General features: G+C 45.6%; 1 protein-coding gene across 1 annotated transcript in view; it reads right to left on the reverse strand.

The window, feature by feature from the left end:
* LOC120848271 (WASH complex subunit 5) overlaps positions 1-17,006 on the reverse strand; it is a 56,290-nt gene that overhangs the window by 32,555 nt on the left and 6,729 nt on the right. The window contains exons 6-11 of the mRNA XM_040220233.3: positions 13,862-14,054; positions 10,433-10,585; positions 8,536-8,649; positions 6,397-6,574; positions 3,594-3,721; positions 1,534-1,663 (exon numbers count right to left, since the gene is read on the reverse strand). Of these exons, the coding sequence (XP_040076167.1) occupies positions 1,534-1,663; positions 3,594-3,721; positions 6,397-6,574; positions 8,536-8,649; positions 10,433-10,585; positions 13,862-14,054 (896 nt within the window). The remainder of the gene's footprint in view (positions 1-1,533; positions 1,664-3,593; positions 3,722-6,396; positions 6,575-8,535; positions 8,650-10,432; positions 10,586-13,861; positions 14,055-17,006) is intronic.

Consider the following 17,006-nt stretch of genomic DNA (forward strand, 5'->3'; position numbering starts at 1 on the left):
AGATTTTGGTGCACGAAAACAACCGAGCAGCAGCAGCCAGCGGCCCACCTGCCATGGCCGCCACTAGCGCGCATTCCTCCGGCGTCGCGTTTCGCGTCTGTCTGCTGCAAGCACTGCTCACGCATTCTCCTCGCTACGCAAGAGGGAAGGGAAGGGAGAGGAACGCAATGTGCCCTGCTCCTTGCCCCTCCCCTCAGTCCCTCTCTTCCACGCACAAAAAAAAAATATATGGAGGTCATTTGTTTTTGTTGCTCATGGCAGCTCGCGCGTTGCTCACGGCAGCTCATGGCATTGATCGCGTCTTCGTATTTGGTCTTTCGTCACTTCACCCATCTCCACTTTCTTTTGTTTCTTTTTGTCATGATTTTGCAACAGTGTCAGTGAGGTATTGTTGCGAATTTGTAAGGATGTCTACCAAGCTGACGAAGCTTCCGACGACGATGACATGTTCGGAAGGTCTGACAATGATTAAGTTTTGGGCATTGCGCTGTGATTTAGCTGAGAGTGCTGTAAATGAAGATTTGTTTCTTTCTTTTGCCCAAACTATCTTCTGTTCCTTAAAAAAAGACTGACCTATATTTCATTTTGTTTCCTTGTTTTTTTTTTGCTCTCTGTGGTTTAGTAAGTAAGGGTTAACCTGTTTTCGGGTAAATACGGTATCTTCAGAGAAGAACTACAATCTTGGTGGTGTACAATGCACGTTTCAGAAGCGTTGTGGAAGCTGGTCGTAAGTTCGCACCGAGCAGGAACAAACTAAACTATGGCCGCCAGTGAATGCCACCTTCAATCCCATGACGTGCTTGAGCGAGCAGGGAGTCATTGGCAGGGAAAAGCTCACTAGGGGCACTTCTGTTTTCTCACTATGGGTAGTGCATGTGCTACCGATGCGGTTATGTTTTAATTTTTATAGCGCATAAAAGTTTTGCATTGCACGTGCTTGCACAGGCAGAGGAAGTTGAAGTATCCTCATTTTGGGTTGTGAAAAAAATTCCACCAGGCGGCGATACCCAAACTTCTCGCCACAAATAATCTTAGTGCGCGATCGCTGAGAAGCACTTTCAAAAGACTGCCGCTAAAACATAACATAAGAAACAGACATTGTCCACTGGGACAACTAATAATGCAGCAGAAAAACATGATAAAAGAACTGGAAGCATGAACAAGTAGCCTGCTTGGCCAGGCTTGGCCACCTTGGTTACAAATAAGTCTAGTATGTTGTTGGGGCACAAGCGTGCTTGACAAACAGTCAACCAGCTCAAAAGCTGGTGGTAGTGTTTATAATATTGGTTTTCGAGTGGATCGCAGTTTTCCATTAGTGCAATATTTTGGCAGTGCTCGTATTTATTCTCCGTAAATCAGTATCAGTAATTCATTTTGGTTAGACTTTTGTCCGGAGTTACCCTTTAAAGGATTTCATAATGTTTTCAATTCATCCATTTGTTACTTGTATGTGTCTGTAAATGTCCAAACTGAGCAGACCCATGAATTTCATGTTTCAGGAACACGCAACAAAAAACAGAGAAGGCCCCCCACCGTTCTTCTCGACACGGGTCAGAGGCTTTGTCCCGGAGTAGACTTCGGACAACTCCGCCAGTCGTTCTGTGCTCTCCTTCTTGAGAGAGCTCCACTTGTCGTGCTTTACTGACAGCAGGTGCCGAAACAGCTGCAGTTGAAGAATAGTAGTGCAGCTCAGTTCCCAGCTGGTAGCGTCATCTCAAAGACATTCATTCAAACACAGAGTGTAAGCGTAGTTTGAAGAGCCCAGAATGTGCACCGACTGCATGTTTTCTTAGAACTAGACATTAGTGCTACGCACCAGCAGATGGGCATACCGAAGCGCAACTCTTTTCGGGATATTTCCCATTGGTGCCAACCAGCAACGTATGTAGCGGAAGACTAGAAGATGACTATATGAAGAGTGCTTTGTCTGTTGTCATCTTTCAAAGGTTCTGCATGCGCTGCACTGTCTGTCGTCGACATTGCACGGACAGACCAAAGTTTATCTCTTACAGCAGTGTCCAGACAACATTTCTGACATTTCTGGTAAGAAAATTTTCACCATCCCTGTCTGACATGAAACACAACTTTCGCTGATGGGGTGAGCCCAAAGATACAGTCAAACAGTCAAAAGCATGGTCAATGCAGTTTTTTTGCTAGTGGTCACTCTTGTGTATGAATAGCTAGTATTATATTTGCACAGATGCATCCCCACAGTTGTGTTCCAAATCTTACCCAAATGAATACAAGTTACTCTGGTGGGTCGTGTCACGTGACAACACAGGCCGAAAAATGCTGGATGCGGGTAGGTTTTAGAAAGCCAAGGTACAAAACCCTTACCCTGGAGTAAGACTGATAAAATTTTGAAACACAGCCTAAATCATATGTGCCCAGTTACTTCTATACAGGGATGGGCAAAATACATGCAAATATGTATCAAAATACAATTACAAAATACTTCGTCAAAAATGTATTTATTACAAATCTAATTACATTTCCAAAAAAAGCATTTCAGTACAAGATACAAATACAACCAAATGTATTTGGTCTCCTCCAAATACTTTTCCAAATACATTTCTCAAAATTTGCGTCAGCGACTTCAAGGCAGCTGCAACGGGTTTCTGGGCATCTCATTTTAATTTTGCATTGCACACTCGGGAGTTAGTGTGCGATGCTCTAGTAGCGTAATAGAAATATAATCACAAAATAATGTAATCAGCTTGGACGTAATAGGTGAAAAAAGTACAGAGCTTCAAGCAGCTTTTTTTTTTTCGATTACATTTTGGTTTAGACCAACAAAAGAACCGAGACGACCAAGACGCCCAGCACTAGCTAGAGAATTTTTTATTGTTGCAACTCGCCCCAGTTACGAAAATCTGGACGACCCGCGCATTTAGAATGTTCCAGGCAAAAATATGGATGGAAATCAGGCTGGAAAGCATCACAAGTTGTCACAGGCACTTATTTAGCCAGTCTGCCTGTGAACATAGATTTCGTCACTATTCTTGCCCTGGACTAGCACCATAATCACAAAGTCACTAAACGCTTGTGCTTGATTGAGAGACACTGCATTCGGTGCAGAACGTAGTTTTCTTCGTGCTCTGGACACGTCTCAGGATGAGCAAAATGAGTCTTGACAATAAATTTGAGGGATGTATTTTCGCCCACAAAATTGTATTTAATTACAATTGTATTTGAAATACCCACGTTTTAGTATTTAAATACACAGGTCAAATACATTACCCAATTTGTAATTAAATACAAATGCAAAATACACAAAGTATTTGAAATACGTATTTCAAATAATTGTACATATTTGAAATACTGCCCATCCCTGCTTCTATATGTACTTTCTTGTATGCACATGGCAAAAGACCTAGTGAAACCATTCAACTAGGACACGATGACCACAGTAAGTTGTATGGACACCACTGAAGTAGAGCAGGCTCGCAGGGTACTGACATAACAGTATCCACATCCATCCAGCACCTACTCAGGGTTCAAGTGCTCAACACGAGCATCTGAGCTGGGTTCTGTTTAATTGTTTGTCAGAATAAAAAAAAAAAGGAGCGAAAAGGTTGTGAAATGCTACGCACTTCTTTTAGCTTGAGTTCAAACTGTGCGGCGTGCAAGAGAAGCTGAAACACGCTCAGCGGCTGGTACTTGTTGTCCTGGTGGACTTGGTCCCTCAGTTGTCGGCACTTTTTGCTGGACTCCACTCCAGCTGAAACACAGTGCAATCACAATCATATAGTAGCACACGTGCAGGGATAAACAGAGCAAATGTGTGGCGACAATTACTTGCTAGAGGCCAGACCTCTGGCAGTAAAAAGTATAGAAATCGTGATTCCTAAGCTGTCATAGTTGACAGTATGGTTACTCAACCTGACCTTGAGGCATTAATAAAATGACAAATTCTGAGTGTCTAAAAAATGCAACAGTACATAAAAGGAAAGGAGTTCCAACCTGAGAAAGTTACTATTTCATTTCTTTCTCTTACAAATTAGGGATTAATTTATAACACTACCCCTTTATAAACATTATGTGTGGGGTAAAATTTTTGCATTTACACACTTAGCACAAATGCCATTTTAGATGCCAAAATGACATGGCATGGTACTGTGGCACGTCTCCATTAACAGAGGCGCACCCATGGCTGATTGTGGTGCACCACAGTAACCATGCTCTATAAATTGCAAACTTTTTTTACTGCGCTTTTGGCATGCCTTTTGCCAAAGAAAAAGCACCCTACGAAGCTCACTCAGCACAAAGAGCGACGCGACCGTTCTTAGGCCTAACCATTTTCACGATACCACTCTGCAAAAGAGAATCACAGACGGCGGCGTGTTTGTTGACATCAATGAATCCAATGGACGAAGAACGTTTGGGGCTGGGCAATTCCTTGACCCCAGCTTCATTAGGAGTGCGCGCGCTCAGTGTCACGGTTGATCACTGTCACAACCCCGGAATAGACTACTTCCATAAAGCCCTGCATGCAACACGGCGCGCGTTGCATGCAGGGAACTAGTTGGCCAGGGAGGAGGGTGGCATGGTTTCGGTTTCGATCGACACGTCAACAAGAGATCGTTTTCTGGTCCCGAGAGCGTCATTTGTGGTCTCTAAACTAACCTAAATTGCCAGACCTCGAAGCTTTAGCACAAGCCTGAGACGTATAGCTTGGCTTAACACATGCTTGTTGTATTTTAGTACTTGAGCCTTCCTTTTAGCGCTCCAATCGAGGTATGTGGACGAGCCAGTGCTGGGGATCTCGACGCTGCGAAGCTCGGGGATCTTGCTTGTGAACGAATCAACGAGCTGTAGCAACCAATTAGTACGCATACATCGAGCTCGCGCCTTTACATTAGTGTTGTTGATCAGGAAGTTTGTTTGTTTCGTGCGTCCATAGACGAAATATTACTTTTTGCAATTACCGTTTTTCTTAATATGCCTGAGTATGCGAGGTAAACCTTGGAGGCGCCACTGAAAAGCTCAATTTAACACACCTCTTATCTCTTACTGACCCGCAGCACTGCACGAAGTGAAGTCCCCACCCGCTTGCTTTCCACTAATATTCAACATCGCGTATGCGCATAGAGTTATCCTGCAATGCCACATACAGACCGTTTTAAGAAAGAAAAAGTTAAGCACTTGTGTGAAGAATGTCGCACCGTTCGCCGGAAGTGCGCCGGACGGGCATGAACCCCTATGCGCACCGCATAGGGGTTCACGCCCGTCCGGCGCACGGTGCGACATTCTTCACACAAGTGCTCGAACGAATTCAAAGCGCGTTTGACGGTTGCTAACGGCCATAATATTTGTTATGTGTTTGTTTTCTTTCTGCCTGAGTATGCCGAGATAATTTCAGACACACCGTTGAGGCACAGATCTTGAGCGTCAGTAAAAACTCGTGCAAAAAGGCTTAGCGAGGAGTAGGGGACGCTTGTTAGGGCCTCCGTCGTAGCTAGCCGATCTCAGCGTTTGCGAAAAGTTAATCTTCTATCAGCATAAAATTTTAGTGGGAGATATATGATGACACGAGGAAGACATCATAGTAATTTTGTGCAGTAGTGAGGTCGAATTTATTGCGTTTCCTTAAAATTTTATGCGTAAACGCTGGGCTCAATTTTGATACCCTGTGAGGATGCGGCTTGCTTTTCGCCCAATGAAGTAACAAGAAATGGACGTTTGGCAAACAAAATACGTGCAGGGCTCAAGGTGACCAAATTTCAGTTGTAGTTCACTGGTACTAAACGGGATTATTGAAATTGAGCTCAAACATGCACTCGTGGGGTGAGGTGACAAAGCCACGACTTACTACGTTCGCATACGCACGCACAATATCCGGTGTTTCGGGAACCAAGGAAAGTGCCCCGGTCTTCGTTTTGTATCGCTCGAGAATAAGTGTATTGTACGTTCGTGATAAGTCAGATAACCGAAAAGGCAAGCAGCGCGTTCGGTCGCGGCGTGATAGCATGAGATGAAGCTGCTAAGTCGAAACCGAAACTGAGTGGCCAACTAGTTCCCAGAGTGCATTGCGCGGTATTTCGCCGCAATGAGGCGCGTCGGTTTTGGAAGTAGTCCATTGCAGCCATTACGAGACCGCCTTGGCTTGGCTTGACTTGGCCACTTGGCGGCAAAAGAAAATTGATGGGCTTGGTGGCTAGCTGGCTAGCTAGCTAAGTTGGACGCAGTTCAAGAATCGCAGATCCAAAAATTAAAAATGCGTTCATTATGCGAGAAAAAAAAAGTTTAAATATTGATGGCCGTTATAGGGGGTGCATTCATTATGCGAGTACATAAGATAGTCAAAACAATGTTTTTGCTAAGAAGTGATCTTAACGAACTGTAAAAATTAGCCACACCAGAGCTGCAAGCCACTAGGCAATTTTCCCTGCATACCTTGCGAAAGGTTGACAGTGTGCAGAAGCGTCCAGCGCAGGGTGACGTTGCATTCTCGGACAGTGTTCAGCAGTTTGGGAACATTGTCCAAGACAAACTCCTCCACCAGTGCGCCCTCCTTCAGCAGCTGCTGCAGCTTTGGGATGAGCTTCATCGTCCGGTTGTGGTGCTTCACTGCCTGACAGTTCAAGGGTCAAACAACGAAGATGCAGCTATCTGGGAGGGATCATTGATCAATATGCTTTGCACCACGTCTTCAGAATACTTTGGATAATTAAAACGTGTTTCTCGCTGACAGATGAGGGGCACAATGGTTAGAAAGTTATCATTCCTAATACATCAGTAGCCACTGCAAAGGACCTTGCTGCTGACAGCGTACCTCCTGCAACCCAAGTTTTGCACCACCGAATTTGTTTTTCTCAGGAAAGAACATGTCGGAGTGCTAATTGTTATGGTGAGATGAAGTCGCATGCAAACCATGTACTATGGCAGATACAGCCCAGTGTTTGAATGCAATATAAATTTTAAATAGTGCGAATCTGCACATTTCAAATTATCAAAGTCCCAAGTGGAATCTTCTTGTTCACCAATTACTTAACGCAGTGGTTCTCAAATGGGGGTCCGCGGACCCTTTGGGGTCCACAAAGGCATTCTAGGGGTCCACGAAGCCCTGCCTCATCAGTCAAGCCCGGCAATAAAAGTTGTCTTTTTTCAGATCAACAAGGAATTTTTCCATTTTCGGGCTAGTTTTCTTAAGCGCATGTCAATAGGAGAAGTCTACTTCACACTAGCCCTTAGTGAAATACATTTATTATATCATAATTATTATAAATAAAGGGCAAACGCCAACCAATCCCTAAAAGATCGTAGGGTCCCAACGTTTCGGTGCCGGCTCGGCACCTTCTTCAAGGGGGCTATTTAAACGAGAAGCAGCTTCTTTCTTTTTTTTTTTCTGCGGTGAATGTAGGGCAGTATCTTCGTTTTTTAAGGTAGTTAGTTTTCAAACCAGGTGCAGTACCTTCGTTTCCTTCAAAGTTGGTTATTTACAAACATGATCAGCATCTTCGTTTTCCTCTATGGTAGGGGCCTGTTTCTTTGGTGTCTCCTCTAGGTGTCGTAGTCCACTGACGCATGCTGAGGGCAAGGTGCCGGAGGATCGATTAATATTTCGTGGTGTGGTCTGTATGCGCCATGACTTAATAAAGAGCCATTGCCGCCAGTTGGTTTCTACATCCAGGATTCGGGCATTTTCAAAGTCGATGCGGTGGTCATTGTCGTCGCAGTGTTCCACAACAGCGCTACGCTCTCGTAAATAACGAACTTTGAAGAAAACGAAGGTACCGCACCTGGTTTGAAAACTATTCACCGTAAAAAACAAAGATACTGCCCTACATTCATCGCAGAAGAAAAGAAAGAAGCTGCTTCTCTTTTAAATAGCCCCCCGAAGAAGGTGCCGAGCCGGCACCGAAATATTGGGACCCTACGATCTTTTAGGGATTTGTTGGCTTTTGCCCTTTATAACATTTAACCCAACCAGGCAGACCTCTGCCGAAATGTTCACCTTCAAATTTATTATATCATTATTATATTTAACCTATACCTTTCCCCTCTCCTCACCATGAACAGGGTCCTACATCATCTCCGCCGATCCACAAGGGGTCCATGAAACATCGATGGTTGAGAACCACTGACTTAGAGGATGTGGGAAGGGAAATCTTTGTGGAGATTTCTCATTTAATTTCTTATCTGATGCCAAAGGAACCCAACCAAAGATAATTGCTACATATCTGTGCAGTGCACATTACAATGCACATGACAATATTGTAGGTCTTCTTCAGGACACTTTCGAGCATTCCTTCTTTTACATTTGAATTTAAAGTCCTATAAAAGTTTATAAAATAATGACTAATTTTTGCTGCACAGTCTTGGTACCCCAACGTCCATCAACAAATAAACACAGCCCCTTTCGTTTGCGCTGCTGCACCAAAACTTATCATTAAAAACAAACAAAAAACATTTACTTGAGAGCTGTCACACAAGTTTGCATTAAAAAGACACGACTCTGCAGCATCACAAAGCCAATTTCCAGTGCGAAAAGACGGCGACAGGCGAAGTCAGAGGCGTGATTTAGAGCCTCACCTGATCTCTGACGTTTCCAGCATCCAACGTGTTTAGTAGTGCCTGTCTAGCTGCCTTGTATGGCTCCCAGGCATCCACAAGGTTTACGGTCATGCCCATGTAAATGCTGATCACCTGCACCAATCACACCCAAAATTAGAAGAAAAGAACAAGCATAAAATGACAAAGACGAGGTTTCAAACGCAGCCAAACTGGATTTATGACTATGCGTACACAGTCGAGACTCTCAGCTCACAAAGGCTATTAAGTCGAAGAGTTGGGTGCGACTTTGTACTGTTGCACAGAATTAATGGCTAGATAGACAGTAGCTTGCTGTCTCTTGACTTTCACGTTTTTCTGTGTTCCAGTAGACACACCTGTTTGTTTTATCCTGGCTCTCAGGAGACACTTTGTCCAATCTCACATATTCAACTGTCTTTTAATACCATACCATCACACACTTCTTTGGATGCTTTTACAGACTTTACAACTAGAAACCCTGCTTTTCACCTCATAAACATTGTTTTCCTATAATGTGTTGTTCACAATGTACAAAGGTATGTGCCCCACATCAAAACTTTGGTAGTTCTGGGGCACGGAATAAGAGAGTATGTATGTATGTATGTATGTATGTATGTATGTATGTACCTATGTTTCTAGTGGCCCAAGGTGTCAAATCTGCACCAACGAAACAACTCAACCTCACCTCACAAAATATTTTTTATTTATTTATTACCTACATAGGGCATTATGGTAGGGGGATTTCATAATGCAAAAAAGTTTTTCACATATACAAAAAAAAAAGAAAAGCTTTTCAAAGCACAATATTTCACAAAACTATAATATACATACGGGAATACTACCGTAAAAGAGAAGTTCATGCGTATGTTTCTTCTGTCACAGCGAGATAAAAATAAAGCATAAATTCCTCTTTCTAACATCAGTCTTCCTTGCCTCAAAAAAAAAATATAAGCATGACTTGGTTATACCTGATGAACTCAGACACACAAGGTGTTGTGAATGGGTCGGTCACAAGGCTGTGTGTGCAACGTCACGGTGTCACATAACATCTTGGTGTCATTTGACATGGCGACGTCAGTGTCACATAAACTCCGATGCCAAGGTCATACAAGCAATATAGCCCCCATAGGGCTGTACTGCTTACGTGACCTTGACCTGCATGTCAGTCAAGCGTAATGTGGCGCTTCTAATTAAACCCAGCCCTATATTCCATACTGTTATAATTTACACACACGTTCATGCAAGCGAACACAATGAGATACAGTAGCTTTATAGGAACATCGTTAGTGAAAATAACTAGGAAAGGAAATGGTACGATGATGAAATGGTTGTAATTTGCCATGCACACATTGAGGACGACATCAAGGACGTCCTAGAGGACGTCAAGAACAAAATCTAGCACGACCTCTAAGACGACCTCAAGGACAATGTATAGGATGACATCGAGGAGACCCTCTAGGATGACGTCCTAGAGGACAATGTCAAAAGCAACGTCTAGGATGACCTCAAGGACGACAGGTCACGTCAACTTACGGGACCGGCACTAACTCGACTGGTACCTACCAAAACCGGCGCTTACACGACCAGCGCTTTGGCCACGATCACTTCAGCCACGGGTATTATGCGACCTTGATGACGTGACCTTGAGCATGGTTGGGCCTATAAAGCTACAGCTTTAAAAAAGAGGCTCCCCAGAATGATCCTTAACGAATTCGTCTCAGCATATGAAACCGTTCGCCACTTTCATAACATTAAAAAACATATTTCCACGGTCAAAATTCCCACGGGTGCTCTTATATGAAATTATTTGGTACAGCTCGGATATCAGCCGCAAAAAATGTTTTAAGTGGTGCAGAACAAAAAAATTATTGAAAAAAAGAACTTAAAGGGGACTTACCCAGTTGTCCGGAAAGTACTTGTCGACAATCTCTCGCATCTTGGCCTGCTCGTTGTGCAGGACGCCCGGCGTGAAGTAGAGCACGACGTACAACATGGCCGCCTGGGTGGCAAGGGCCATGCTCCGGTGCTCCGGGAGCGGGTATGCCGAAATCTGCGGGGCGACACGGAACTTTCAAATCTGGCTCTGTCGCCACAAGCTAGTGGGGATTTCCAAAGCTTCAAGTTGTTGGGGTGCAACTCGGACAGCACTACAGCCAGTTCTAGTATAAATATTGTGATCTCCGGAGAGACGCCCCGCCCCCGAAAGATAACCCACCCGTGTTTACATGATTTGTTGTATTTTCCAATACCCAGAAACATACCCCAGTTCTGGTATTCCCTCTGCCCGGGTCAATGGTGACCTCTGCAGAAACGGGATCACTTAGCTAGGGCACGAGATAAGTGAACAATGCTGACGGGGGAGGACAGCTCTTTTGGTCCATTCCCCCTCACTGCAATAGCGACCTTGGCGAAAACTGGGTTATAGTTGCAGCGGGAGGTAAGCTTTTCGTGACCGCACGCCGAAAGTTAGCCCACTACCCATTTTTCATTAAAGGGGCCCACCAACAATTTTTTGACCGGTTTGAAGTTCGCACTGAAACGGAGCTCCATGAAAGCAGGAACACCGAGGAAAAAAAATATTACAGAAATTCACAATATTTTGTGAGTTATTAGCAAAATAAATATTCCAGAAAACAACTTTAAATAAGCAAAACATTCCGCTTCATGACGTAAAATGAAACAGTTTAGCGATTGGAGCAAAGCGGTTGGCCAATTGGACGCGAGTTTGGTTGATAGCCCGTCGGCCCGGTCGGCTCGTCGGCCATTAGGCCTAGCTGCAACCATCGTAGCTTTGGGATCGGGTTACCATCATCGATGAATTTACCGGGCTTATCGGATTTTGAGTACGGATCTGGGCGTCGCGCCGTACGAGGACACTCCACGCAAGCGCCGCGACGTGTCTCTGCCTCAGTCCGCGTCGACAGCCGCGGAAGACTCGTCTCCCGCAACTCCGCCACCGGAGCCACCTCGGCGAGTAGGAGGTACAAACTGGTGAGCGGTCGGGCACCATATAAGCTGGGTCCCGTCACCGCACTTCACCCGAACAGTGAAAAGTGTGTCACAGCACTAAAAGACCCTGGCTACTCTTACTGCTTTTAGGTGACCGGGACCGGGGGCGCACAAGTGAAAATACGATGCGCGTTGCCTGCACAGATCACTTGTCGTCTGCTCGCGATGGCACGTCGCGGACGCCGCTGTGAGGCGCGCATGAGCGACGAGGCGTTGTTTTCGCCCTTTTCGAAATTTACTTGCAACTTTAGTAGCTCTATAAAAAGGACTTGTTAGAGAAATAATGATGGTTAACGTGTGATATACTTTATTTCGCTTCAAAATTCATTGGACGGCTCTCGCCAATCACGAAACCCAGAGAATGTGACGTATTGTGAAAGGGAGCGCCGTTATGCGCGCGCATTCGGCACCTCGCGGCGCCACCGTCGGAGGAGGTGTTTCCGAGTTGTCAAATTAAAATATGATGCACTAATATTTTTAAACTCTTTCGTTGTTCACTCGGTTTCCGGGACCACTAGCGCGTAGAAACCGCAAAAAAAAGTCGACGCTCAAATACTGTTGGAGGGCCCCTTTAAAGGGGCCCTGCAAGCACTTTTTTACTAATTTTTAATTTGCACCAAACTTGAGCGCACGGACCGTAGTAACTTAATGTAACTTTTCTTTTCTCGAATTTCGCTTTATTTTAAAAGTTATAGGCAAATTAAAATTACAAAAACAAGCAAAAAATAACCTCCCTCATGACGTCCTTGGTTGCTTGAGTGGCCGTGAACTAGAGGAGGGATAGTGAGCTCAACGAGCGCTCACAGCTGCCGCGCTGCCGTGTTGACGGCGCGAGAGGGCGCCACTAAAACGTGTTCTGGATAGGCTGTATACAGCCGGCAGCCAGAGCGGCTCTCATTGCGTTTGCTGCGTGATTAAACACTAATTCGGCATGACACTTCATTGGCCATAAACGACAGCAAACACGGGGTAAAGATCAGTTCAGAATGGGAGTCCCTTCGCACTGCCGTACCGCAAAATGGCCAAGATACAAGACAAAGCTACTCGCTGAAAGCCTTCGGAACGCTCAGAGCCGGTCGAATCCTTCAGTCCGTAAACGACCGCAGCGCCGCCGCGTACATCCGGGACCTTTCCATGTCGGCGCCTGATCCCACTACTATTTTCTAGTATGCGCCGCCTTATCCACCGCTTGGTGGCGGGTATGTCGACGGGTCATTTCTTGTTTCCGTACTTTATGAACTGCATTTGTTTCTTTTCTGATCTAAAAATACTGAACAAAAACTACTTTTATAAATAATTGAAACGGTTCGCGCCACTTATATTTTGTATTTCGACTAAAAAGAAGCTTTTAGCCGCTCTGACCAGTAGTAAGCCCAGGACCAAAGACGTCACATTTCAAGCGCTTTCGGTACCGCGGGTCGCCCCCGTCGATGGAGGAGGTTTCCGCGTCGTTCGGTTAAAATATGATGCACTGATATTTAGTTACTCTCTCCGTGCCCGCTGGCTTGCCCGAACCCCAAGAGACGTGGAAACCGGAAAAAAGGTAGACGCTTAAATATGATTGCAGGGTCCCTTTAAGTTCCAGGCTTCCTTTTTTTTTTTTCCAACACTTCTCTCTCTCTATCCATTTTCACACGACTTGCTCTCGATTTTAGGTGGGCTACCTCCCCGGATATTACGGTGGGTGATATCTTGTCCCGTAAGTCGGTTCAATCTTTTCTATAGACATTTAGGTCCTTTGTCCTATGAGTATACTATCTCAAGTGCCCATCCTAGCAGTCAAAGTTTAACAGGAAATTTTTGTAGAGCAAAGCGAAGTTGTGGTGTTCCCAGAAACATTTGAGGGACTGATCTAACAGAAATGATGAAACATGTAAGACATTTTACGGACTGCACCTTTCCGACGAGGTTCGTGACACCACTCTAAAGAGGTCCTACAGCAATTACTACAAAAAATGCATTTACTGGAATTATAATTTCAGAACCATACTTACAAGCACAAAAAAAAATCATGTAGGCAGATTCACTCAGGCAGAGCAGTGCCAGCTCAGCACTTAATGCTAGAAACAGCAGTGACACAGCACTGCCTTGAACATAAGTACTGTATCAAAGATATGCACTATTACGGTGCAAAGTCAACAACGCATCAGCTCAAGGCCAGCGTTATTTTCAGCGCCGACATAGTGCTGCAGCCCACGTGTCAACAACTCCTTATGATGAATCACTAAATAACTTGCACACATTTTCTCTGGAGACTAACGTACTAAGCCTAATGCCATTACTCCACCAGCTCTGGACAAAGAACAGGCGCACTCGCCTGGTTGTACACGTCGTCCGACCGGAGGCGTCCGAGCACCATGCTCACGAAGGTCTCGTTCAGGGGCACGCGCTGGAAATAGTCCTCGGGGTAGTTGGCGGGCCGCTTGGCGCCCGGAGCAGACGAAAAGCCCGTGCCCCTCAGGAGCTTGCAGACGTCGTCGAAGTTGGACTCGTCACTCGAGCTCTGAGCGCTGCGACGGGGGAAAAGAGAAGTGGTTGAATACGACACCAGGACATACAAAGTGCACTTCCTTCACCACAACTGGAAATTTTTCGGGAGCCAAAGCCTAAATAAAAGAATAGCTTTGCTGACAGTGTCACAACAGGTGCACTGACATACAAAGTACCTTTGGGTAAATGCAAATGAAAAAAAAAAAGAGGAAAGCCTCAGCTTTATTCTTTCCAGTATGCTATTTAGCATCACAAAATATAGTTATTGTGAAATCGACACATGAAAATCTTGCCAAAAATAACATTCAAATATACCCGCTTTTTTCAGTGCCATAAAGTCAGTTGCAGCCAGGCTTGCAGATCAGGCGAGCAGTCGAAGAAATTAAATATGCTGAGCATTTATATCGTGCTGCTGCTGCATGGGTGCTAAAGACAGCTTTTAAGGCAGTCATCTGAGATCATGAAAGTGCTTATAATATATTGGCAACTAATAAACCATTTGCAGTATTCCCAAGCGCCCCAACCTGCACTCAAGGAATCATGGGAATGGTGTTCCTTCAGCTCCCTAGTAATTGCTAATTTTGGACCAATTCCATGGTTACACAGTTTTTGAGTGTAATTCGAGGTCACCCTGAACAAGCACCTGATATACCCCAAGGACCTGTCATATCACTTTTAAAATTGCTCGTCGATGTCAGCATTTTTGATAACGCGCATGCGATCCACCTTTCAACCTGGCTGAGCTACAGAAATCTCTTGCGATATTATCATTCTCGTGATTGTTGTTTCAGCAGGCATTGCTTTAAAAGCCGATAATTCACAACAAAAACCAGGATTTAGCTCGGAGTCAGCGGGGCTGTTTATAGCATTTTTACCGTTTCTAACTTAATATCAGCATGATAATAATGCAAGAGATTTCTGCAGCCCATCCAGGTTGAAGGGTGGACAGCATGCACAGTATCAAAAACGCCGATATTGAGGAGAAATTTTAAAAGCGATATGACAGGACATTGGGGTATATCAAGCGCGTGTTCAGGGCGACTCCGAATTACGCTCAGAACATGTGTAACCAAAAATAGGGTCGAAATTGCCGATCACTAAGGGGCTGAAGGAACACCATTCCCATGATTCTTTCAGCGCAGGCCGGGGCACTTGGGGGATATAGCAAATGGTCTACTCTACAGTCCAAAGAGTGAACCCCTGCCTGCTGCTGGCATCAATTTTTCACTGTCACCAATAGAGACCCATTTTGAAAAACACAATGAAGACGAAAATTGTAAACTCAATAACTTTTTGAACAAAGATTATTCTGGCCCAATATTTGGGTTATTATTTCAGCGATGTTTGTTTGTATGTCTAGCAAATTTTCAGACAAATTGGGGACAATAAAAAAATGCCAGAGTACCCATTTAAAAGTGAAATCTTTCCTCGGAGCAGACACTACCTTCCTTATGTATCACTGTTAACGAAGTTTGTAAGCTTCTCATCATTTCTCACCTTCTTCACTGTAAGAACGCCCAGCAATAGGGTGCATGCATCGCAGCGCAATAAGCACCGCACCGACTTTTCGCTAAGCGTGTGCCGACGGCTGTGTTCACCAGATTTGTATCGCACCATCAAAACCGTTGCTCATAGAAGACACTAAGTAGCTGACGACACGTGAACAGCGCTATTCGTGACTCTAGCGCCCTATAGCGGACGCCAACATCGGGCAAATATGGCGATCTAATACAGGTCGTGCTGTGCCATGAACCAGCTCAACACACAATGCTGGGCCATCAGCAAGCAAGCATTGGACTCAAAATGGTTTTCCCCACTTTTTATCCTTCACGTTTCGAACCTGCGGCGACACGTGTTAGCATAAGCAAGCTTCCAGAGGCTCGACTTTCTTTGAGGAAGCGATGAAACGACTGCCTACTGTCCTTCTACGGTGCTGATGAACGTCGATAAACGCAGAATGTCTGGTTCATGCGGTTGCGTAGGTTGTGCACACAGCAACCTGGGAACAAGCTGATACTACTAGAGTTACAACAGAGCCACCGGGGCAGCTGCTCTATAGCGCAAACCATTGACATGTAATCACAAAAGCCACAAGAGATGAGCAGAAATCGCGAAAAGACCTGCTCCGGCCAGTTCAGTGTCTACTAAAGGCTCTGTTATACTCCGACGTAACGCGCGCGCAGGCGAACGCTGGCCGAAGTTGGCTACGTCACGTCAGTCACGCCGCGCACGTCAAAAATTCGCCCTCTTTATACTCTGGCGGCCGTGGCGACTCCCGCGGCTGTGCGTCGGTAGGCCGCCGGCGTGGCGCATGCGCAGAATCTGACTACGAGGGCACGTTTCCTGCGAGAGTGCGCCACTTCCGGTTCCTTTTTGTTTCAAATAGCAGACGAAAATGCTCGCGCTTCATGGGCGCCAAGTTCGAGCAAAGGCGTGGACGTACCTTGCACGACGAAAACTCGCGCTTGCACTGTTGGTGCAACACCTGCGCCGCAAGCGTAGGCGGCCAATGTACATACGGTACATCTTTGACAAGCGCACGGTCTACGGTACTCAAGCTTCCTCGTGTCGTAGACACACGGGTGAGGACGAATTCCCTCGATCAGATTCTCGACCGACCGAGTCCGATTCTTCAAACATGACGCCATACGTTGTGGTGCTCCTGTCGTCTGCTTTGCTCGTATTTGCCGCGCTTCCCGCGGGAGGGCTGCCGGGAGCCAGCGTGTGATGCATCCTGGTCCGGCGTCGCTGACGCGGCCGGCGCGGAATACGGCATGCTCCATTTTGGCGCCGAGGCGGTTAGGCTGCGTCGAACGCCGCCGGTCGCGTTGGTTACGCCAAGACACCGGAGTATAGAGCGTCGGGTTTTCGCCAACGTGGCGTCGCTGTGACACGCACGCGTTACGTCGGAGTATAACAGAGCCTTAAGTGCCGTTTGTTTTGCTGGAGTCGCCAATATCAGCACTATTCGC

Source organism: Ixodes scapularis, unplaced genomic scaffold (genome assembly GCF_016920785.2).
Source record: "Ixodes scapularis isolate PalLabHiFi unplaced genomic scaffold, ASM1692078v2 PGA_scaffold8__174_contigs__length_109621045, whole genome shotgun sequence".
NCBI lineage: Eukaryota > Metazoa > Arthropoda > Arachnida > Ixodida > Ixodidae > Ixodes > Ixodes scapularis.